This window comes from Micromys minutus, assembly GCF_963924665.1.
Source record: "Micromys minutus genome assembly, chromosome: 13".
Classification (NCBI taxonomy): domain Eukaryota; kingdom Metazoa; phylum Chordata; class Mammalia; order Rodentia; family Muridae; genus Micromys; species Micromys minutus.
In genome coordinates, this window is record NC_137982.1 from 57,171,754 (window position 1) to 57,199,048 (window position 27,295).

The window sequence follows — 27,295 nt, forward strand, 5'->3', positions numbered from 1 at the left end:
TATTTCTTCTACCAATAAATACACAGACACAAGTAAACACTAGGCATTTTATTGAAAAGTTAAATTTATAAAATGAATGTAAAATACTCAAGATATCTGTCCTATTGTTTCTTATACACAACAAACACCATGTTAGCCTTCTATTTAGACTTTAAAAATTCACTGTGTTAATTAATTTCTTCAATGGTATTGTGTATAATCTGTCTTCTCTTTAACAAAACATTTGTTTTACTGTTTTTTTCACTGAATTTTATAAAGCATTTAAATTTATTTGATTTGAACAGCTATAAACTTAAATAATATGTTGTAAGTTCTAGGAGAAGATATTTTGTATATTTTTTCCTGTCTTTCTAAGAGCATATTTTACATCTTTATTCCTCAAGCTGTAGATCAGGGGATTTAACATGGGAATTATTAAGGTATAAAAGATGGAAGCCATCTTGTCGGTGTTTAGAGAGTGACTAGACTTTGGTTGTACATACATAAAAATCAGAGTCCCATAGAAGACAGTGACTACTGTCAGATGAGACCCACAGGTGGAGAAAGCCTTGCGTCTGCCCTCAGCAGAGTTCATCCTGAGAACAGCTCTGAGAATGAGCCCATAGGAGACAAGGATGACTAGGGGTGAAGAAATCAAGTCGATAATTGATAAAATTAGAATTATCATTTCACTTTCCTTTTTATTTGAGCACAGCAGAGATATCAAAGGGAGACCATCACAGTAGAAATGACTGATAATATTTTGGCCACAGAATGATGAAGAAAAAATATTTATGGTGACTATGAGAGCAACAAATATACTGTATAGGTATGGGATGACCACCAGGACCCAACACACTCGTTGTGACATAATGACATTGTAGAGAAGCGGTTTACAGATGGCGACATAACGGTCATAAGACATTGCAGAGAGAATAAAAAACTCACTAACAATGAACATACTGAAGAAAGACAATTGCATAGCACAGAAATAAAAGGATATTGTATTTTGTTCTACAAGAAAATTTCTTAGCATTTTTGGTCCCACAGCTGTTGAATAACCAAGGTCAGCAGTAGCAAGGTGTCTGAGAAAAAAGTACATGGGTGTTTGCAGCCTGGATTCCACCATTGTCAGGATGATCATGCCCAAGTTTCCTACCAGTGTGATCATATAGATGATTAGGAACAGTCCAAACAATGGGGCCTGCAGCTCAGGGCGGTCAGTGATGCCCAGAAGGATGAATTCAGTCACCATTGTGAAGTTTTGTTTCTCCATAGGGCTTATGAGAAATTCTGTTTTAGTGGAAATTATTATACAGTCAATAGAGCTTAAAAGTCATTTGTTGAGTTTTTACTACCTAAAATGGCTTAAATAAAATATCTCCAAACATTCAAGTTATTTTCGAAGAAAATATAATATACCATTATACACATCTACACGTATACATAAGTATAAATGTGATTTTAAATGCACAAATATGAATATTTAGTCCTGTTCCAATAATAGCTTAAATCAGAGGGTACAGTAATTATCACCCAATAATATTTGCTTTGCCTAACTATATTGAGATCAGTCACTTTAGTTCAGTACTAGACATTAGTTAATCTATAAAAGATCCTTCTACACCTAATATCTAGCCAAGAAAACATTCAGCTTCAATTCCTAATATGCCCAGGATTCAAGAATGTTGCTCTTCAGAAAAATGTATGTACATGTATAGATGATATAAATATATGTATGTATATATTTATATTAGATACTTACTGATAGAACATTGATGAAATTTATTTTTCTTATATATTTTATTTTTGATAGGGTACTAACACATAGTAATATTTAATAATTATATACTTGTGATAATACATAAGATATTTGCCCATAATAGTACATATACTTATTAAAACTTAAAAAAAACAACTCTACTATCACATATAGATCTACAGAATCTTCACATAAAAATAGAAGATCTGGAGTTTCTACACACTCCATATTAGTCAGATCAATGAATGAGCTTAGGGTTACTCATTACACTCAGAATTGTCTTGATTTTACAAAACCTAGGAGCATGTAAGAGTGTCTGTGCAATCCTCCTACATATTACTTAGCATGTACAAGCATTTCTATGGAAAAATAAGGTGAGGTATATACAAAGTAAAGACATCTCTGTATGAACTTTGAAAACCTCAAGTAGAAATAAGTGATCCAACAAGTTTGTGCTTCTAGGAAATAGTCTAAAGAGACAATGAACACATAGATTTTAATCCATTTCTGGATACACGTACTGACCTGAAATTATTTTATTATGAATGTTTATGCATATCATGTACAAGAGGATATTAGTTTCTTCATTAAATCTGAAAAAAAATGAGCAAAGAGTTTGTTGGTGGTGAAAATGGGGTAACCAGAAGCTGCCACTCTCTGTAGATAAATGAGCCAAAAGAAAATTTTCATATTTTATTCTCATTTTGAATGATTGTTTTATTCAATATCATGTTAATAAATAAAATATATTGCATAAAATAATTTATTTTTAACAAAATTAAAATAAATCATATAAAACTGAGAAATGGTCATTGTCTCTCTCTCTCCCTCTCTTTCTCTCTCTCTCTCTCTCTCTCTCTCTCTCTCTCTCTATATATATATATATATATATATATATGTATATATATATATATATATATGTATATATATATAGTGTGTGTGTGTGTGTGTGTGTGTGTGTGTGAAAGAACACTTTTTTATTATAACACAGTTTAGTTTATATAATTCATCAGAAGTGGACTACATGTAAGTGCTAAGAAATGGGAAAGCATCTGAAAATAATTAAGAGAAAAATTATAAATTGGTTTATGGAGAAACTATCAATATCCAACATTTATTAAGAAATATTATAGTATAATAGTATACATTTAGTCACAGTGTTTCTAAGCATGGCTAAGACGTTATTGTAATCAATGTTTAGTGTTTTATATTATATTAGAGATAACTGAGGAGTAAACAACACCAAACAAAACTAACGTTCTATAAGATGGCATCTTCATGGACACAAATGAGGGATAGGAAATCTTTTGAGTTGGTTAGTTCAAGGAATACCTTCCATCACGACATAGAACACAATGTAATATGCCATGTCTGAATGTGACACAGAGAAAAATCTTAGGACAAAATAAATTTTACTATTGTAAAAATGAATATGAGTTAATGTATCCTGGGGAAAGTAAAAAAAAATACTATGCTTTACAATGGTATCCATGGTAGAAAGTGCAGCCTCGGGATCCATGAGGATGAGATATTTGAGCATTCACTGTTCTGTTACAGCTGGTTGTATTTAACTGACACTTCACTCACACAATCTGGTGGTTACCTGATAATCTATTCTCTACATATACACTTCATATCTTATCATATAAATATTAGTAATTTTATAACTTAATAATATCCAAACATAATTTATTTTGTATAGGCATGATTGATAATAGTGTAAAGGACAAAGCTTAAGTGGACAAACAGTGAATTTTCTTATAGGTAAGGACAGACCTGATAGTCTTCCTCTGAAGAGATTTAGGACCCAGTGAAAAGAAGAGCATATTGTAGCATATGTTATTTTGTTCACTGATACTTAGATGCTATTTTTAAAAAGTATACTCTCAGAAAATGTATTTGTATTTAGTACAAGTTTACCCATTATCATGAAGGTATTATGGGTATCTTTTGACTCTCAAGTATTGTTTTTCATAACTCTTGTTTCCCTCATTACAGAACCAGAAATTTCTCAGAGATGTCTCCACATGTCAAACCACATAGTGTGGGGACTCGAGTTTGAGCAAGAGGACACAAGAATGGAATAGGAGAACAGATTCATGAACCTGTACAGTGATTTCTGCACAAGTGCATTAACAGTTAATTAATTAATGAATTGATAAATATACTGTTAATACATAAAAGATTAAAAAGTAATCACATCTACACATTTCCTCTACCAAATGATTTGTTGACTTTAAAATATTTAAGATAGGTTTTATAGCATAAATATTTTTATTATATATTTTTTATGTTTTAGGTATTATAATTGGTTTTATTATAGCATTTTCATATTATATTATCAAATTGTGTTCTAATTCCCCTCTATCTCTTCTATCAGTCTGTGACTAGTTACTTTTCTTATCTTAAATATTCTACTGCTCTGGTTTTGGGATAATGTTATAGGGGATACTTAGTAAATTTCAGCCAAACATAATTTATTATTTTTCTATAAAACATAACAGATTTAATACTTGATTCTCAAAATTTTTCTCTAAATAAAATTCCATCAATTTATTTAATATCTATGTCTTCTAGGCTTCAATAGTTTTAAAATTTAGTGAGTGAGTGAGTGTGTGTGTGTGTGTGTGTGTGTGAGAGAGAGAGAGAGAGAGAGAGAGAGAGAGAGAGAGAGAGAGAGAGAGAGAGAGAGAGAGAGAGAGAGAGAGAGAGAGATTGGGAGAAAGAGAAAAGAGGAGAGAAAATATTTTACCTAGGAAAACTATTCTGTGTATTTAAAAGGTAGTTAATAGTATTTGCTTTCTCAACATCAAATAATGTTCTTAAAATAGCATTAAATAGAGAAGTGAAGAGGTATTATTGCTGCCAAGGCTTGTGGAATATTACAGAGAATAGATACCAAGCAACAAAAAATCCCCATAAATAATGAAATCATAGAAAAAGATGCCAGCATATTTTTAATTCTTAAACTACAGAGCTTTGTGTAACAGTTTGTTACCTGCAGTAAAATTGTCTTCATTTCCCACTGTGGTTCTTAGTTTTCATTTTGATATCTATCTTTGTATGTTTTTATACCATAGAGACTGTCCCTGATGACACACAAAAAATTTATTAATTACAAGCAAACATTTGAAAGTCTAATGAGATAATGCCTGGAGGTTATCAACTCTCAGGTTCAATTTGTCAGCAACTGTGATTTACTTATTTGTTGTATAAAAACCAGCTTTCATATGGAAAAATATAATAATTATAATAGAGCATTGAGTCTAGATTCTAAAGGGTAATTGTGTGGTCTTCTGTTTATTGCAATATACGTAATTTCCAAGTTGTAAATAATGAAATATCCAAACATGGATATATGAACGCAAAAATCATTTATACAAATAGTACAATGTTACAATATATAAAAACAAAGTATATTAGTTCACCGTTAAAAATTCATACTTTGTTAGCAGAGATCAACATGAATAATACCATGCTGACAGAAATAACTTTTAATTAATTGATGATAAATAGAGTAAGGTTTCAGTTACGTAATGTGCACTAAATTAGAAGACATGTGAAAACTTAAAGAGATTAAATGATCACTTTAACTTTGTGATTATTTGTTTTTTTTTTCCTTTATTTAATCCACATCTGGGAGGTTCAGACAAATAGGTAAAATGCATAATTTGTTTCATTATGTCTGTATTTTTAGCTGTTCTTTATCAGAAACCCCTTTGAACAAAAACAGGTGCAAAATTAGGGGACTTTGATGAAAATTGAAAACTAATCAGAGTACAGGGCCTTTAAATATAAAACCACTGTTAAAAGCTGAAACAATATGAAAAGCATAGTTGTTGTCTTGAAAGTAAGATCTTCATCCACAAACATGAAATAAAGGCACCATTCTCAGATCACAGCCAAAGCAACACAATCCCACAAAGCAGTGTAGCTGAGCTAATGCATACACAGGGTGAAAAGCTGACCTACTTTTTTTTTTTTTTCTTGAACTTCACACAGTCTGTGATTTGTTTCTGGGATATTCCGAGATTTCTGAGGTTAGTATCCCATTATCAGTGACTGCATATTATGTCTGTTCTTTTGTGACTGGCTTATTACACTCAGGATGATATTCTCCAGATGCATAGATTTTCTTAAGAATTTTATTAAGTCATGGTTTCTGATAGCTGAGTAGTACTCCATTGTGTAAGTGTACCACAATTTTTGTATCCATTAATCTACTGAAGGACATCTGAGTACTTTCAAGCTTCTGCTATTATAAATAGAGCTGCTATGAACATTGTGGTGCATGTATCTTTGCTGTATATTGGAGAGACTCTGAGGTATATGCCCAGAAGTAGAATAGCTGAATCTTCAGGTAGTACTATGTCAAATTTTCTGAAGAACCGCCAGATTGATTTCCAGAGTGCTTGTGTCAGTTTACAACCCCACCAACAGTGGAGAAGTGTTCCTATTTCTCCACATCCTCACAAGCATCTGCTGTCATCTGAGGTTTGAATCTTGGCCAATCTGACTGGTGTGAGGTGAAATCTCAGGGTTGTTTTGATATGCATTTCCCTGATGGCTAAGGATGTCGAGCAATTCTTTAGATGTTTCTCAGCCATACGATATTCCTCCATTGAGAACTTTTTGTTTAGCTCTGTACCCCATTTTTAATAGGGTTGTTTGATTCCCAGGTGTCTAGCTTTCTGCGTTTTTTGTATACTTTAGATATTAGGCCTCTATCTGATGCGAGGTTGGTAAAGATCTTTTCCCACTCTGTTGGCTGCCGTTTTGTCTCTAGACAGTGTCTTTAGCCTTACAGAAACTTTGCAATCTCATTAAGTCCCATTTGTCAGTCTTTGACCTTAGAGCACGAGCCATTGGTGTTCTGTTCAGGAAATTTTCTCCTGTGCCTATCTGTTATGAGGTTTTCCCTAATTTTTCATCTAATAGTTTCAGTGTACCTGGTTTAATATAAAGATCTTTGATCCACTTACACTTGAGCTTTGAACAAGGAGATAAGAAAGGGTCTATTTTCATTCTTCTGCATGCTGAGTGCCAGTTGGACCAACACCATTTGTTGAATAGGCTGTCCTTTTTCCATTGTAAGTTTACAGCTCCTTTGTCAAAAATCAGGTGACCATATATGTGAGGGTTCATTTCTGGATCTTCTATTCTATTCCATTGATCCAAGTGCCTATTTCTGTACCAATACCATGCAGTTTTCAGCACAATTGCCTTGTAATATAACTTTAGGTCAGGGATAGTGATTCCAGCAGATGTTTTCCTGTTGTTGAGAATGGATTTTGCAATTCTAGGTCTTTTGTTATTCCAGATGAAATTGCACATTGCTCTTTCCAGTTCAATGAAGAACTAGGTTGGAATTTTGTTGGGGATTGCATTGAATCTGTAGATTGATTTTGGTAAGATGGCCATTTTAAAAATCCTTCCAGTCCATTAGCATGGGTAATCTGTCCATTTTCTGAGATCTTCCTCAAATACCTTTTAAGAGGTTTGAAATTCTTACACGATATATTACCACAAACCCAGCACTACAATGAATTATAGGTGAAAACCCAACAATGTGGGGAACTACCTCATAGTAAAAACAAGAAAACTCCTAAGCAAAAAACCAAAAGAAGAAAGACACACAGGCACAATTCAACCTACAAAAGCAATAATAGCAGGAAACAGCAACTACTATTCCTTGATACTTATTAAAATAAATGAATGAAACTCCGCAATAAAAAGATATAGGCCATCAGACTGGATACATAAACAAAACCGAGCATTTTGCTGAATACAGGAAACTCGTCTCAGAGACAAAGACAGACACTATCTCAGAGTAAAAGGTTGGGAAATAACTTACAAGCAAACAGCCCCAAGAAGCATGCTGGAGTGGCCATTCTAATATCGAAGAAAGTAGATTTTCAACCAAAAGTTATCAAAAAAAATAAGGAAGGACACTTTTTACTCATTAGAGGTTAAATCAGTCAGAAGGAACTCTCAATCCTTAACATATATGCTCCAAATACAAAAGCACCTATATTCATAAAAGAAACACTTAAAACTCAAAAAATACATTTTGCCCCACACAATAATAGTGGGAGACTTTAATACCCCACTCTCATCAATGGACAAATAATGAAAACAGAAACTGTACAAGGACCTGTATGATAAGAACTTCAAACCTCTTCAGATTCAATGTAATCCCCAACAAAATTCCATCCTCACCAGCAAGAACACATCTGCGAGAATCACTATTCCTGACCTCAAGCTATATTACAAGGCATTTGTGCTGAAAACTGCATGGTACTGGTACAGAAATAGGCATGTGGATCAATGGAATAGAATAGAAGATCCAGAAATGAGCCCTCATGTATATGGTCACCTGATTTTTGACAAAGGAGCTGTAAACTTTCAATGGAAAAAGGAGAGCCTATTCAACAAATGGTGCTGGTCCAACTGGCACTCAGTATGCAAAAGAATGAAAATAGACCCTTTCTTATCTCCTTGTACAAAGCTCAAGTGTAAGTGGATCAAAGATCTCCACATTAAAACAGATACACTGAAACTATTAGAGGAGAAAGTAGGGAAAACCTTAGAACACATAGGCACAGGAGAAATTTTTCTGAACAAAACACAAATGGCTGAAGCTCTAAGGTCAAAGATTAACAAATGGGACTTAATGAGTTTGCAAAGTTTCTGTAAGCCTAAGGACATTGTCAAGAAAACAAAATGGCAGCCATCAGAATAGGAAAAGACCTTTACCAATTCCACATCAGATAGAGGCCTAATATCCAAGGTATACAAAGAACTCAAAAAGCTAGACACCAGAGAATCAAATAACCATATTAATAAATGGGGTACAGAGCTAAGCAAAACGTTCTCAATTGAGGAATATCGAATGGCTGAGAAATATCTGAGGAAGTGCTCAACATCCTTAGCCATCAGGTAAATGCAAATCAAAACAACCCTGAGATTCCACCTTATACCAGTCAGATTGGCCAAGATCCAAAACTCAGATGACATCAGATTCTGGCAAGGATGTGGAGAAATAGGAACACTTCTCCACTGTTGGTGGGGTTGTAAACTGGTACAACCACTCTGGAAATCAGTCTGGTGTTACCTCAGAAAATTGGACATAGTACTACCTGAAGACCCAGCCATTCCACTTCTGGGCATATACCCCAGAGACACTTTAATATACAACAAAGATACATGCACCACAATGTTCATAGCAACTCTATTTATAATAACTAGAAGCTGTAAAGAACTCAGATGTCCTTCAGTAGATGAATGGATACAAAAATTGTAGTACATTTACACAATGGAATACTACTCAGCCACCAGAAATAATGACTTAACCTAATTCTTAAGAAAATGGCTGCATCTAGATAATATAATCCTGAGTGAGATAACCCAGTCACAAAAGAACAGACATAATATGCAGTCACTGATAGTGGGATGCTAAACCCAGAGGCGCACACTGCCCCAGAAACCACTCACAGACGGTGTGGAGTCCAAGAAAAAAAAAGAAAACAAAACAAAACAAAAAAAGTCATGCTCTATCCTTACACACCAAGAACACATTGACAAATTCCGGGTTACACCCTGTATTACATGTAATTTTTGCTCATTGTAAAAAAAAAAAAAAAAGCAAAGCACTGACACAGTTGTATTTGTATACATTTATGCAAAAATGTTTAAGTTTATTTATCTTTGTTTTTTCATATAAAGTCTAAAAATAAAAGAAAAAAAAATTGACCACATAATTGGACACTGAAAGAGGCTCTATCGATATAAGAAGATTGAAATACTCCCATGCAACCTTTCTGATCACCGTGGTCTAAGGCTGGTCTTTAATAAAAACAAAGACAACAAAAAGCCCATATACACATAGAAACTAAACAATGCACTATTAAACGATAGCAGGGTCAAACAAGAAATAAAGAAAGAAATCAGGGATTTTCTAGAATTCAATGAAAATGAAAATAGGACATACCCATACCTATGGGATGCAATGAAAGCATTACTGAGAGGAAAACTCATAGCTCTGAGTGCTTCCAAAAAGAAACTGGAGAGATCACACACTAGCAACTTGACAACACAGTTGAAAGTTCTAGAACAAAAGGAAGCATATACACCCAAGAGGAATAGAGAACAAGAAATAATCAAACCTAGGGCAGAAAGAGACCAAATAGAAACAAAAAGAACCATCCAAAGAATCAAAAAAAACCAAGAGCTGGTTCTTTGAGAAAATCAACAAGATTGATAAACCCTCAGCCAGACTAACTAGAGGGCAAAGAGAGAGTATCCAAATTAACAAAATCAGAAAGAAAATGCGAGAAATAACGACTGAACCTGAGGAAATTCAAGAAATCATCAGATCCTACTACAAAAGCCTATAGTCAACAAATCTGGAAAATCTGGAGGAAATGAATGAATTCCTCAACAGATACAAGATACCAAAGTTAAACCAGGTCCAGGTAAACCATCAAAATGATCCATAACATCTAAAGAAATAGAAACAGTCATCAAAAGCCCCCTAAACAAAAAAAGCCCAGGTCCAGATTGGTCAGTGCAGAATTTATCAGACATTTATTGACGACATAATACTAATACTCTCCAAACTATTCCACAAAATAGAATCAGATGGAACACTACCTAACTCTTTTTTTGAGGCTACAATAACCCTAGTTCCTAAACCACACAAGGACCCTACAAAGAATGCTTACTTCAGACCAATCTTACTTATGAACATTGATGCAAAAATATTCAACAAAATCCTTGCAAACCAAATCCAAGAACACATCAAAACGATCATTCACCATGATCAAGTAGGCTTCATTCCTGGGATTCAGGGATGGTTTAATATATGGAAATCCATCAATGTAATCCACCATATAAACAAACTCAAAGAAAAAAACCACATGGTCATCTCACTAGATGCTTAGAAAGCATTTGACAAAATTCAACACCCCTTCATTTAAAAGTCTTAGAAAGAACAGGAATCCAAGGCCCATATATAAATATAATAAAAGTAATATACAAAAAGCCAACAGTCAACATCAAACTTAACAGTGGTAAAATTGAAGCAATCCCACTAAAATCAGGGACTTGACAAGGCTGCCCATTCTCCCCCTACCTATTCAACATAGTATTGGAAGTCCTGGCCAGAACAATTAGACAGCAAAAGGAAATCAAAGGGATACAAATTGGAAAGGAAGAAGTAAAAACATCACTATTTACAGATGACATGATAGTGTACTTAAGAGATCTCACAAATTCCACCAGAGAACTCCTACAGCTGATAAACAAGTTCTGCAAAGTGGCTGGATATAAAATTAACTGAAACAAATCAGTTGCTTTCTTATATTCAAAGGACAATCATGCGGAGAAAGAAATTAGGGAAAAGATACCCTTCACACTAGTCACAAAAACTATGAAATACATTGGTGTGACTGTAACTAAGCAAGTGAACAACTTTGTGGATATTTGAATAGAATAAAATCAAAAAGGAAGACTGTTGAATTAGAAATTGCTGATGAGTTGAGTGCACAGAAAGACTAAGTGACCATCTCAGTCTTCTTTATAACAAGTAAATTTGTCCTTTAAAGATAATGACAAACACTGGGCACTAACGTGTTTTTTGTTGACATGACCACTTTAAAAGCTATAGAGTGATCATAGGACATTAAAACAGAATAAAAATCTTACCAGAAATAATTAACAGATAGAGGGATAATTGTATAGCACAAACTCTGTTTCTCACAACTTTGGTTGGGATGCTGTAAACAAGAATTCTAGTAGCTACAGGTCTGGGAAAGTAGTACATGGCTGTTTTCTGCCTGGAGTCCATCATTGTAATGAAGATCATGCCCATTGTGCTCATCAGAGATATCACATAAATGGTTATAAACAATTTTAACAGTGATGTTTATATTTTCAAGCAGTTTTTGATACCCAAACCAATGAATTCAGTCACTACTGTGAGTTGTGACTTTCCATCAAAACTTATGGGATGATTTCTTCTAAATAAAATATTATATTACCATCAGAATTCTACTATTACTATTTGGAAAAAGTTTTATAAACTATTATAAGTAACAGAAATCTAATTCTTTCATTTTTAATATTTAATATTCTGTATTTAATGTACATATATAACACATCTCTAAGTTTTTCAAATTCAAAACAGACAAAGTTATGAGAAATTGTTCAAAACTAGCTTTGTCTTTCAATATAATGTTATTCGATATTAACAAATATTTGCTTCTGAAACTGTAGGAGTTTTCTACCCCCTCATATCAGGTGACAGCAACCCAACTGACCTATAAAATATCCAACTTCATCCACTACTCAGACACCAAAAATATTAGTGGATTGTTTTCTGCTCTGAAGGTTAACAATAACTTAGTGACATAAAGATAATATTTATGTACAAATAAATTTAAAATTGTGTAAATCATAGGTGGAAATATTTAACTTTTGGGGACATGTATGTGAATGGTGATTCTTATTTTTAAGATTTGTATTCATCTTTTTATAATTATAAGACCACAATACATTTAGCAATATATTATAATGTATACAATAATTATTCTACAATATCAGGTATGAAAATTAAAAAAAAATCCACCACCTATCATTGAAAACTGAAAGAGGAAAACCTAAACTTAGAGACACAGTAACTACATGTGTTATGTTGTAAATTTTATTGAATACAGATGTAAGTTTATTACTGAAGATGATACACCACATAAATATATATGAAGAAATCAGAGAGTATATCCAGGATATGAATTATTTATTAATTTTAATATAGGGTGTGTACACATTGGTAAATTTGGGGAAATGTTTCATTATAATTTCTTTCTTTTTATCTCAACCTAAAATGCCTCTTCATGTTTTGAAGTAAGAGCGAGGATTTTATGCTGGATTATATCTAACATGTACTAAGGAAATCTCAAAAATCACACACGTGTACTGTTTTGCATTATAAATCAGGGTATAAACAGATCCACAAAGAGGTTGTGCTCACATATGCTCATGTACATCCCACTGGTTAGTACTGAACTCTCTACAGACCTGGAATGATAAAGAAGTGGGAGTCTGTCACTTTTGCTTCATTGACCTATTCATGCTTTCTTCAACTATGGCAAGATTAGTCCCCCACAATGTGTTGTCTTTCAATTTTTTTCACTATTTATATGAATATTAAACAATTAATATGTTCATGTGATAAAAACTGTGGACTTGTAAATTTTTATTAAGAATGCTTTCCAATTTAATTTTGATAAATCTATTTATATATTATAGTCAAGTACCTACAAACACAGAAGAATGTCAAAGTGAATTAGAAGGAATGGTTTTACTATTTGTTTAAAAAGGAAGACTCAAAATCATACTTTGGTAAAAGAAAAGTTTCTGTAGTTTCTTTTTATAATACATTTTAATGTATCATGTATCTTTTCCCATGATAAGTAATAGTGTGCAGATAAAATTAAATAGAAATTATTATTACATGGGTATTTTGAATGATTTTAAAACTTCCTGTGTATCATATAAACTTTTTTCCTTTTTATTCTTTTCTTTCTTTCTTTTTTATTTTATTATTCCTTACCACTTTATTTAACAACACCAAAAAAAGAGGGATACATTTACATATTTTCAAAGGCATTTTGGCATAACACCACATGAATAATTCCATCAGTACTTAATTCCAAGAGGTTTTATAGCATGCACAGAAATCCCACTAGCCACCATAAGCATGAAGTACATGTAAGACAGAATGCAACATGAAAACAGATCTCCTGTTGGGTATAGTTTAAGGATAAGGATATGTGATTACCAAAAATTGAAACTTAATACAGGACCCATTGAAGAAACCTTGAGAAATCAAATGTCAATCTATCATATTTTTTACAGATTGAAAATATACAGAAGTATATATTTATAGTTTTATTTAATATTTATTTTATAAATCTATTTAATCATTTAAAATTTTAATTTTATACTCAAGGATTTATTCTCCTCCCAGTCTACCCTCTTATTCTTCCACATTCCATACCCTCCCCAACCTACCCCATCTACATGAGGATATCCCAATGCCACCCACACCTCCACACCTCTAAATCCCTGAGGCCTTCAGTCTCTTGAGGGTTAGTTGCATCTGTTTACTGAGTAAAAAGAAACAAAAGTAAGAGAGTTAGTTCACTCTGAGGATGCTGGGGAAAATCTGTTTGTTTAATTAAAATATAATCAGCAAAGTCAAAAGGCTTTACAGTGGTATGTGAAAACATTAAATTTAATTTGCATTACCCAATTAAATATTGATTTTTATAGTTTATGGTTCTAATTCTTTTCAAATGGGGAAACACTATTAGTTTATATCATAAGAGAAATGTCTCTAAGAATTTTATTCAATTTCAGCTTTAAATTCCAATTATGATAACTTAAAAGAGAAATTACAAATACAAAAATCATACTTTTCTAAATATACAGACATATAAAGCTGTACTATATTTAGAATTTTATGAGTCAACAGCCAGAATTAATACTGGAAGATTAATTGGAAATTCTAAACATTATTATTTTCAGATCTTAATACCAAATGCAGAAAAACTTTGTCTTAACCCTAAATTTGGATAAAGATATAACAAAATAATTCTACAGCACACCTCTGTTGGCATAGACTATTTTGCTCTTGATAAAAATATATTTAATTGTTTTTAGAGATCCTGAAGCAAAAAATAATGGAAAAGTTGAAATAGACATGAAAAAGGAGAATCTTTAAATTTAAAATACTGTAATTGAGATATCATTATAAATAATAGTATGTATAAATTTAGATTACATAAAATATAACCCATATAAAAATTTTCATTTTTAGTATTTTTAACAAGATGTAAAAAACCACTTACTTTGGAACAATTCATCTAAAGCTCTGATAAGAGATACAAACCAACATGTTATATACTTGATTTGTGAAAGAAAATGGGTTATTAAATGAATTTCTCTATGATATATTCACGTATTGTTATTTGGAATATTAATGTTTTTAAAGATGCTCATTATAATTAAACAGTTTTGATTAGTTATCAGTTTTAAAAATTAACATAAAGAAAAAGTTTAGTGGAAGGATTGAAGCTTGAGAACCACAGAGAATGCAAAGTACAGAATTGCTAATAGAAATAGACTATTAAGAAACTGGAGAGAGCATACACTAGCAACCTGACAGCACAATTGAAAGATCTAGAACAAAAGGAAGCAGATACGCCCAAGAGGAGTAGATAGAAAGGAATAATCAAATTTAGGGCATAAATAGAGCAAATAGAAACAAAAAGAACCATCCAAAGAATCAACAAAATCAAGAGCTGGTTCTTTGAGAAAATTAACAATATTGATAAACCCTTAACCAGACTAACTAGAGGGCAAAGAGAGAGTATCCAAATTAACAAAATCAGAAAGGAAAGGGGAGAAATAATGACTGAAACTGTGGAAATTAAAGAAATCATCAGATCTTACTACAAAAGCCTATACTCAACAAAGCTGGAAAATCTGGAGAAAATGGATGAATTCATAGACAGATACAAGATACTAAAGTTAAACCAGGACCAGGTAAACCATCTAAATACACCCATAACACCTAACAAAATAGAAGCAGTCATCAAAAGCCTCCTAACCAAAAAAAGCCCAGGTCCAGATAGGTACAGAGCAGAATTTTATCAGACATTTATTGACATCATACTACCAATACTCTCCAAACTATTCCAGAAGACAGAATCAGAGGGAAAACTACCTGACTCATTTTTTGAGGCTACAATAACCTTCATTTCTAAACCACATAAAAACCCTACAAAGAAAGAAAACTTCAGACCAATCTTACTTATGAACACTGATGAAAAAATACTCAACAAAATTCTTGCAAACCGAATCTAAAAACACATCAAAATGATCATTCACCATGATCAAGGAGGCTTCTACCCTGGGATGCAAGGATGGTTTAATATACGAAAATCCATCAATGTAATTCACCATATAAACAAACTCAAAGAAAAAAACTACATGGTCATCTCACTAGATGCTGAGAAAGCATTTGACAAAATTCAACACCCCTTCATTTAAAAAGTCTTGGAAGAAACAGGAATCCAAGGCTGATACCTAAACATAATAAAAGCAATATACAGCAAACGAACAGCCAACATCAAACTTAACGGTGGGAAACGTGAAGCAATACCACTAAAATCAGGGATTTGACATGGCTGCCTACTCTCCCACTACCTATTCAACATAGTATTGGAAGTCCTAGTCAGAGCAATTAGTCAGCAAAAGGAAATCAAAGGGATACAAATTGGAAAGGAAGAAGTAAAAACATCACTATTTGCAGATGACATGATAGTGTAATTAAGTGACCCCACAAATTCCACAAGAGAATTACTCCAGCTCATAAACAAGTTCAGCAAAGTGGCTGAATATAAAATTAACTCAAACAAATCAGTTGCCTTCCTATATTCAAAGGACAAACATGTGGAGTAAGCAATTAGGGAAAAGATATTGTTCACAATAGTCACATATCTATGAAATACCTTGGTGTGACTGTAACTAAGCAAGTGAAACCTGTATTACAAGAACTTCAAACTTCTAAAAGAGGAAATTGAGGAAGATTTCAGAAAATGAAAAAATCTCCCATGCTCCTGGATAGGAAGGATCAACATTTTAAAAATGGCCATCTTACCAAAAACAATCTAGAGATTTAATGCAATCCCCATCAAAATTCTAACCCAATTCTTCATTGAGCTGGAAAGAGCAATGTGCAATTTCATCTAGAATAACAAAAGACTTAGAATAGCTAAATCCATTCTCAACAACAAGAAAACATCTGCTGGAATCACTATCCCTGACCTCAAACTATATTACAAGGCAATTGTGCTAAAAACCGCATGGTACTGGTACAGACATAGGCACTTGGATCAATAGAATAAAATAGAAGATCCAGAAATGAGCCCTCGCATATATGGTCACCTGATTTTTGACAAATGAGATGTAAACAATCAATGGAAAAAGGACAGCCTATTCAACAAATGGTGTTGGTCCAGCTGGCACTCAGCATGCAGAAGAATGAAAATAGACCCTTATCTCCTTGTGCAAAGCTCAAGTGTAAGTGGATCAAAGCTCTCTACTTTAAACCAGGTACACTGAAACTATTAGACGAGAAATTAGGAAAAACTTTAGAACATATAGGAACAGGAGAAAATTTCCTGAACAGAACACCAATGGCTCATGCTTTAAGGTCAAAGACTGACAAAAGGGACTTAATGGGATTTCAAAGTTTCTGTAAGGCTAAGAACAATGTCAAAAAGACAAAATGGCAGCCAACAGAGTGGGAAAAGATCTTTACCAACTCCACATCAGAGAGGCCTAATATCCAATGTATACAAAGAACTCAAAAAGCTAGACACCAGAAAATCAAACAACCATATCAAAAAATGGGATGCAGAGCTAAACAAAAATTTCTCAATTGAGGAATATCGAATGGCTGAGAAACATCTAAGAAAGTGCTCAAAATTTGTAGCCATCAGTGAAATATAATTCAAAACAACCCTGAGATTTCACCTCACACCATTCAGATTGGACAAGGTCCATACTCAGATAACAGCGGATGCTGGCCAGATTGTGGAGAAATAGGAACACTTCTCCACTGTTGGTGGGGTTGTAAACTGGTACAACCGCTCTAGAAATCAGTCTGGCGATTCCTCAGAAAATTGGACATAGTACTAACTTAAGACCCAGTTATTCCACTTCCGGGTATATATCACAGAGATACTCCAATATACAACAAAGACACATGGACTACAATGTTCATAGCAGCTCTATTTATAATAGCCAGAGGCTGCAAAGTACCCAGATGTCATTCAGTAGATGAATGGATACAAAAATTGTGGTATATGATACAGTGGAGTACTACTCAGCTATCAGAAACAATGACTTAACGAAATTTTTAAGAAAATGGTTGCTTCTAGAGAATATCATCCTAAGTGAGATAACACAGTCACAAAAGAATAGACATAATATGCAGTCACTGATAATGGGATACTAAACCCAGATTCTCTGAACACCCCAGAAACAACTCACAGACTTTTTGAAGTTAAAAAACAAACAAACAAACAAAAAACATTATGCTCAATCCTTACACACCAAGAAAACTTTTACTAATTCTGGGTTACATCCTATTTTACATGTTATTTTTGTTCATTTTTAACTAATAAGATATTATTGCACACCATCAAACCTTTGAAAAAAGAAAGTCAAGCACTGACAAAAAATGTATTCGTATACTTTTATGCAAAAATGCTTAAAATTTTTCAATTATCTTTGTTTTTTAAATAAAGTTGTTCAAAAATAAAGAAATAGACTCTTAGAGATTTCTGGGACATGGTGGAATGTGAGTATGTTTTCAAACATTCCTGATGTAAATATGTATGTTACACTGTTACCTATTGGAAACCACAGTTTTAACTTCCAGTGTGACTTTTCGAAATGGCTTCAGTTTAGGTTTAGTTCATTCTGCCACTGCATGTGTTATTCTTTGAGGCAAGATCTTTCACAGCCCCTAGTGTAGAGAACCAGGGTGTAACGTGTAGAGACTAGCCATTGATGTCATTGTGTTAACTTGCCTCAAATCCACTTAGATTGGATTACATACCTTCACTATCACTTTTTGATATTTCCTGAACACTAGTGATCCAGACACAAGTCGCATGCTTATGCCGAAGGTACTTGACACACTGACCCATCTTCCAGCTTTCTCCCTTACTTAATACACAACCTCACCAAGAATTTCTTCTGCATATTCTACGCTTGTATCAGCAGGCCAAAATTCCAGGTCATTATACATGAGCAAATGATGTCCTTGTGCCACCAGATAAACACAATTTAAATGGATATTAAACATGGAGTGATACATATCATAAAAACATACACATATTGACTGAGGTGTGTCTCTCATGCTTCCTTAAAGGCCTCCATTACCTTCATGAGATGGGATTTCAGGTCTTTATCTTGCTTGTCGTGTGTGTCAGGGTAGCCCGGGCTTGCTCTGGTGGGAGAACTTATGATATTGCTGAATTGCATTGGGTTCCATTGTTTATGAACTTGTGCTTTCCTCTGGCCATCTGCTTCTCTATTGTGTTAACTGGCCTCCCTGGAGTCATCAGTACCTTTTAACATGAGTTAGAGCTGGTCTCCTTAGAGGCAGGCAGTGTTGTCTCTGTAGTATAGGCCTCCTATGTTCCTGGTTTCTGTGGGTCTCAGAAGGCTTGAAAGATGCTGTTTTTGGGCATGTATAGTCAGAGTGAGAAAATTAACTTCTGCAAAATCTGAGTTATAGCTCCACCGTTTAAGACACCCCCATGTTGAGGAAAACTGGATTATGACCCTTAAGATAATTTATTATGATGATTTTGATGGAAGGAAAAGTCTTAATGAATCTCCAAAGACTTATACCTATAGATAAATGAGTCTCTTAATATTCATCACAGGAAAAAAATATCAGCTTCTCCTCCCACCCCTAAATTGTGACTAACATATACCCACAACTACTCAGGATGTTTTAAAAACAGACATTTAAACACCCAACTCTGAATGTAACGCCTTCCTCACACCACTTTGTAAGAAAGTATTATCTAAGAAGAGCTATGAGTATGAGCAGAGGGTAAGCCTCAGGAGCAATACATAACAAGAGTAAAACTGTGGCTGTGATATACACACGGATGTTGTGTACATGGACTCAGAATGACTTCCATTACTTAGACAAATACTATGAAAGGTGAAGAAGACAAAAGATAAAGCACAGATGAGGAGGTGTTGATGAAGTCCCAACCGCAGTTGAGAAGCTGTGGGTGGTAATTAATGACTGCTGCGTATGGGAGAGTAATAATTCTTCAGGGATATGTGCTCCAAGGGACTGTCAGTACCATGTTATTTTCAAATTTTAAAGGCTTATTCATGTATTATCTTCATTTCAAAAATATAACTTGTTTCACTCAACAAAAATAAGAACATTTCTGTATCTTCTATGCATTTCGTGAGTACCCTTATTTTCAAATATATTCAATAATCATATTTACAGACTCTTTAAGGAAAACTGCTTTTCATCTCAACATTACAAATTCTTAAGTTATAGGTTTTTTTAATTTTAAATAAAACCTTGATTTTAATTGCTAGAACTTGCTATGAGAAAATCAGAATTTGAAAATATTTGTGACTTTCATAACACAGTAAAGAATCAATATTTTATTAATTTAAATATCTAACCAAAGAAAGCACAATTAAACTTGAAATTTTAAATTCCACGTCCATGAATAAAATTCTTCAGATAGTCTGCAATTTACTGGCTCAAAGGACATAAAGTACAAGTTTGAATATGCCTTAAATGCATTTTGATGATAAACACCACATGGAATGCCCCAGAGACACCATGCATTTATCATCTGCTTTGAAATTAGTGAAATGATAATGTGCTGAAAATGAGAAAAACATAAACAAATTAAAAAATAAAACAACAATAGTACTGGAAGAAAGCCTCTTCTACTGTTATTCACTGGTAGAAACATATTTTAGCACTATTTAAAACCCACAAAATGACTGTTGAGCATAACTTAATGCTGCTATTGGATTAAAGTTTCTGAGATTTTTTTTTTTCATTTTTCAAGTCATCTTATATAGTTAGCATAGACTGATCTCAGAATAACTATTCACCCTAGGCTAACTTGGAATAATTATTTTTCTGCCTATACTTCTCAATTAATTTTAAGATGGCAATTTTACCCAATAATCAAAACTAAGCATTATATAAAATATTATATCATTCGGAAACATAAAATGGAAACCAAAAAATTAAGGTTAATTCAGTAAACAAGACAATATTTAAGAAAGAGAAGCTGCCATAGAAAAATTGTACACATATAACATAAACTCTCTCTCTCTCTCTCTCTCTCTCTCTCTCTCTCTCTCTCTCTCTCTCTCTCTCATATATATATATATCTCCCTATCACACACCCACACTCACAAAAGACACGTACATGTATCATGTATGCTTTGATGTACATATTATTTATTAAATGATACAGTGAAATTTTGAACTATAATCACTAAAGGTACGGCATTAATTATTGCTGTTTGGATCACATAGGAAGTAATGTGAAAGAGAAATAATATGAAATCAGGACATGACTGAAGGAGCTGAAAGGGTTTGCAACCCCACAGGAAGACCAACAGATCCCCAAGAGCTCCCAGGGCCTAAATCCCCAAGCAAAGAGTACACAAAGAGAGAGTCACGGCTCCAGCCACAGATAGAGCAGAGGATGGCAATGTCTGGAATCAATAGGAGGAGAAACCCTTGGTCCTGTGAAGGCTAATGGCTCAGCATAGGGAAATGGTAGGAGAGTAAGGTGGTAGTGGGTGGTTTGGTGAGGGACCACCCTCGTGGAAGTAGTGGAAGAGGGATAGAATAGCGGGTTTGTGAAGAGGAAACTCGGAAGGGGGATAACAACTGAAATGTAAATAAATAAAATAAACAATAAAGGGGAAAATAGAAATTCAAAAATTGTAACAAAAATAAACAAATGTGGAATGAAGGCATTTGTGTGCTCTCTGATATTGCTAGGGTCTTAATATCAAAGTGTTAAACTTCAATTTTCTAATATGGTAATTAACATTTTTGAACTATATTTTATGGAAATATGCATAAATATAAAATCTATGCAAATCCTAAAATATTAACAATTCATTTTCATGCAAACAAATACACATGTGTACATGAGCAGCAGAGTATTTATTTGAAAGTTCAGTACATAAAGCTAATTAAAATAAAAACAGGTATCTGTCCTCTTCATTAATCTACAGAAAAACCTTTGTTAACCTCTTTAGGTTTATAGACTAAAATAATTCTTTGATACTACTTTATTTCTTCAACTGTATTGCTCATAATCTTCCTCTTCTTTCAAGAACCTGTTTCCTTTGCTGCTATCTTGACTGAAACATATAAATCAATTACATATATTTGTTGCAGTGAGGTAATATTAAACAGCATGCAGTTTCTAGGAAAAAATATTTTGTATGGTTTTCCTTGCTTTTCTAATGGAATATTTTACATCCTTGTTCCTCAAGCTGTAGATCAAGGGATTCAACATGGGGATGATTAGGGTATAAAAAATGGAAGCCGCATTGTCAGTGTTTAAGGAGTGACTAGACTGAGGCTGCACATACATAAATATTAAAGTCCCATAGAAGACAGTGACCACTGTCAGGTGGGACCCACAGGTGGAGAAAGCCTTGCGTCTGCCCTCAGCAGAGTTCATCCTGAGAACAGCTCTGAGAATGAGCCCATAGGAGACAAGGATGACTAGGGGTGAAGAAATCAAGTTGATAGTTGATAAGACAAAATTTAAGAATTCATTTTCCTCTTTATTTGAGCAAAGCAGAGATGTCAAGGGGGGACCATCACAGTAGAAATGACTGATAATATTGTGGTCACAGAATGATGAAGAAAAAGTATTTATGGTGGCTATGAGAGCAACAAATATACTGTATAGGTATGGAATGGTCACCAGGACCCAACACACTCGTTGTGACATAATGACATTGTAGAGAAGCGGTTTACATATGGCAACATAACGGTCATAAGACATTGCAGAGAGAATAAAAAACTCACTAATAATGAACATACTGAAGAAAGCAAACTGGACAGCACAACAATAGAATGATATTGTATTTTGATCTAGGAGAAAACTACTTAACATTTTTGGTCCCACAGCTGTTGAATAACCAAGGTCAGCCGTAGCAAGGTGTCTGAGAAAAAAGTACATGGGTGTTTGCAGCTTGGATTCCACCATTGTCAGGATGATCATGCCCAAGTTTCCCACAAGTGACATCAGGTAGATGATGAGAAACAGTCCAAATAATGGAGCCTTCAGTTCAGGGCGGTCAGTGATGCCCATCAAGATGAATTCAGTCACCACTGTGAGGTTGTGGTTTTCCATCAGGGTTATGTAAAAACCTTTTTTGAGTAAAGACCACTGAACAGTAAATAGATTTCAAATATCATATTATTCCAAGTAACTTAAATAAATCGATTGAAACATTTACAATTATTTTTGAAAAACGATATATTTAAAATATATAGACATACTCTTTTATATAAATCACACAGATGCAAACATGTGGCTGGAAAGGCACAAGCAATTCTTCCCCAAGCCATAACATTTTAATCAAGAATAACAAAAATCTTTACCAATAATACTTGCTTTTTCTAACTATAATAACGGAAGTCACTTTATTTCAAAATTAAAGACTTGTTAATCTGGTAAACATCCTCCTACTCTTAATGTGTAGCCAAGCACATATCCATCCTCAAACCTTTCTACTCTCAAGACATGAGAAAGTTGTTGTACAAACAGAAGTATATGTCTAGATTAATATATATGAATACATAGTATATCTGATGAATAAAGTATTTAAATAGTAAGTCATTGGATTTATACACACATTGATTAAATTTATTTTATATTTGCTTTGTTGTGATTACTACCACATTTTGATATTTAATAATTTGATACTAGTGATAACATGTATGGTGCTTGCCAATAATATTATATATACCTACAAAAAATTATAAAACTGCACAATAATCTACTCTGATGTGTAGTTCTACAGAATCTTGACAGGTAAAATTGAAATACTTGGAGTTGTTATCTCAATCTTTGTTGTTCTTACCTATGAGTAAGTTTAGCCTTACATATCTAAGTTGTCTTACATTCATAATACATTGTTTTGAGGAAAGCAAACACCATATCAGTCAGAGCTTTTGCACAATCATCTTTCAGAATACCTAGTACTACCTTTGGTAAAGAAATGTGAGATGTATAAAACACTTTCTTAGCATTTTTAAAATCAAGAGGTTTCTGTATGGGTTTTGAAAATCTGAAGCAGAAGTAAGCAATCCAACAAGCCTGTGCTTTCTGGACATAGTCACAAAAATGATAAACCTGGGGATTTAAAACAGTAACTGAATACATTACCTTACCTGAAAAATTTTTCCTTATAAATACTTCTCAGTGGATCAGAAATGATTCAGTCTTAGGTTCTTGGAAAGATCTGAAAATATATGGAAAAGGAAGGGAATGGAATGCAGAAATAGGGTATTTATAAATTATCACAGTCTGAAGCTCAAAATCTCAAGAGGAATTTTCCATATTTTTCTCTCATTTTACATTAATATTTTATTCTATACTATGTTAATAACATTAATAAAGATATAGTATGTTACAAAATAATGTTTTTTCAAATAAAGGGAACAAGAGAACACATAAAATTAAGGAAATTACACAAAAGCTTTAAAAATTAGACTCCTTCATATAAACATAATCTTGAAATAACATTCTTATTATAATACTTCTTGTGTATATTATGTCAGGCACAAATTAACTCAACAAGCAGCTTAAAGAGTCAGATGCAGAAATTTGCACCCAAGCAATCAAAAGACACCTGCTGACCCCTGTGGTTTCATCACCAACCAGGCAGCAAACATATGAGGCCCCCAACACATATACAGCAGAGGACTGCCTGGTTTGGCCTCAGTCAAAGAAAATACACCATACCCTTAAGAGACCGGAGGACACAGGGAGTTCAGAAGTTTGATGGAGTGGGAACATACTCCTGGGATAACAGTGGTAGTGAGGGAAGAGGCTGGGAGAGGATGAGAAGTAAAGCAGTGGGAGGGTGAACTGAAAGGGGAATAAAATCTAGAATATAAAATAATGATGATAATAATAAAAAGATAAAAGAAAAAAGATGATACTGATAATAATATCTACCCTGTATGGTGACTATAAAGTTCAATTGAGTTAATATTTGTTGAGAAGAACACTTTGATATATATAATAAAATTTATAAATGAGTATGAAAAAGTACCATGAACATCAAACAAAGGAAATAAATTTTTACCAATATAAAGAAAAGAAAAACATGAAGAAACCCAAAAGAGTAGGAGAGTTTATAAAAATTAACTTATGAAATAACTTTCTCAATATTTCCACATTGATTAATGAGGTAGCATATTACAATAGTAACTTTTTTAGTCATATCATTTTCAAGCATGGCTGACCATTGACATGATAGATGTTTAGTGCTTGATACTAGTTAAAGATTTAACTGTGGAATAGCTAACACAAAACAAAACCAATGTGCGCTCAGAAGGCATTTGCATGGATGCAAGTGAGAGTCAGAAAACTATTTTCTTGTTAGTTCACAGGAACATTTCCAACACATGACATAGGAAACACTGTAATGTGCCTTGTCTGGATATTTCCCGTGCACCAGAGAGAAAGTCACAGGAGCGGGAGGATTTTTCCTTTTGTAAAAATGTGTATGTGTTGATGTTTTCTGAGTAAATTCAGAAATAAAATGATTTAGAACTGTAATCCTGGAAGAAAGTGCAGGCTTTGAGTAAACGGGAGAGAAATCCCCCAGCAGACACTCTTCTCTGTACAGGAAATGGTATTTAATTGGAGCTTTGCTTACTTAACAGGTTGTTTTATAATGTGGTTACCTGATAGCATCCCATTCTCCATACATACACTTCATGTATTAACCATGAAAATTATAAATTCTTACATAACTGAAAATCAAATAATCTCGGTCACTTGTACATTGGTTTAATTTGCAATGATATAAACGTAAAAATATAAGTACACTTAATTGCCAATTTCTTATAATTATAGACAGAACAAAAATTGTGTGTGAAAAGATTTAAAACTCAAAGTAAATAAAAGCATTCTTTCATATAGATTCATTTGTTCACTGCTTACTTTTTTTTAAAACCATAACATAAAAAAGTAATTACATTTAGTAAAATACAAGAAGCGTTCTCATTGTCATAAATGTATTACAGGTATCTTTTGTCTCTTAAGTTATTATACTTAGACCCATTTTGAAATGCCAATCCCCTTTCCCTCATAAAGCCTTAGAAATGGCTCACAGAGTTCTCTCCACAGGTAAAAACACTCAGTTGGAGGAACCCGGATTTGAGCAGGAAGATAGTGATGGAAGGGTACAACTGAATCATTTGCCTTTCCACTGATATCTACATGTTTGTTACAATTAATTACTAATTGATACATTGAAAACAGTTTAAAAGATGGAAAAGCCATCAGATCTCCAACTTTGCTTTAAAATACTCTGTTAAAGTTCCAATTATTTAAGTTAATTTAACAAAATATTTTAAAATCTTTTTAACGTTATTTCTCTCATTTCTCTCTCTTCTCTCTCTTCTCTCTCTCTCTCTCTCTCTCTCTCTCTCTCTCTCCCTCTCTCTCTCTCTCTCTCTCTCTCTCTCTCTCTCACTCTCCTTCCTCTCTCTCTCTCTCTCACTCTCCTCCCTCCCTCTCTCACTCTCTCTCTCTCTCTCTCTCTCTCTCTCTCTCTCTCTCTCTCTCTCTCTCTCTCTCACGCACACACACACACAAATATATATATTTACACATTTCACATTTTCTAATATATATTATACATTTTCTAATTTCCCTCTTTTTGTAAGGGATTCTAAGTCAATCTAGGGACAAATGTAGTTGAGTATGGTAAGAACACATAATTATTGACTTAATACTTGTGTTCTCCAAACTCCTTCCTTTGAATAAAAGGAAGTAAATTTTTTATTTATTATTATTGTTTTTATTTATTATCTAGGATTCTCATCTAGGTCATTCATTAATAATAAAATGTGTGTGTGTATGTGTGTGTGTGTGTGTGTGTGTGTGTTTGTGTGCGCATGTGTGTGTGCATGATCGCGTGCATGAAAGAGAGAGAAGTTTTATATGAACAAATTATCATAAAAATTATTTGTGTATGCTTTAAGATAGTAGCAATATCTTCTCAACCTGAGTGAAAATATGATATGATATCATATCAAAACCTAATATGAAAAAGAAAATGATGAGGTATTATTTCTGTTCAATTGCCTTGAAATACTAGAAAGAATAGACATACATACACAAAGGAAAAACTCCAAATGCTGAAACTTAGGTTAAAGAAAAGGGCACACATCACCTTAGGCTTAAACTCTAGGCCTCACTATGACACTCTCTTCCTTGTTGGGAAACTTCTGCCTTCATTTTCCACCGAGGCTCTTGGTTGGTGCTTGAGATCTTCTTTTGTGTATTTTGAAACCATAGAGCCCCTCCCTGAGGGGACATCAAACTATTAATTACCAGCAAACTTTCGAAAGACTAATGAGATAATGCCTGGAGGTTATAAACTCTCAGGGTCAATTTGTATTTATCTGTGATTAACTTACTTGTTCAATAGAACACCATTCATACTTACAGCATTCATCAACAGTATTGTGGCTAAGTTCTCAACAGTAAATTGATCCTCTTATTCTAATTGTAAAAATATGTGTGATTTTCAGGATGTAAAACAAATATAATATTCAATCATGAAGGAATGAGCAAATAATGTATTTCATATAAAAATAGAGATCAATTTAACTTTAAAAATGTGAGGTGTGTT

General features: G+C 33.4%; 2 protein-coding genes across 2 annotated transcripts; both read right to left on the reverse strand.

The window, feature by feature from the left end:
* Window positions 1–313: 313 nt before the first annotated feature.
* On the reverse strand, window positions 314–1,255 carry LOC308428996 (olfactory receptor 8K3-like; the record flags this gene model as incomplete). The annotated part of the gene is made up of 1 exon (XM_080927637.1): window positions 314–1,255. One exon carries the CDS (start codon window positions 1,253–1,255, stop codon window positions 314–316), a length of 942 nt encoding a protein of 313 aa, XP_080783763.1.
* A 20,573-nt stretch (window positions 1,256–21,828) lies between these two features.
* Window positions 21,829–22,770, reverse strand: LOC308429006 (olfactory receptor 8K3-like; the record flags this gene model as incomplete). Its single annotated transcript, XM_080927654.1, has 1 exon — window positions 21,829–22,770. One exon carries the CDS (start codon window positions 22,768–22,770, stop codon window positions 21,829–21,831), a length of 942 nt encoding a protein of 313 aa, XP_080783780.1.
* Window positions 22,771–27,295: the final 4,525 nt, after the last annotated feature.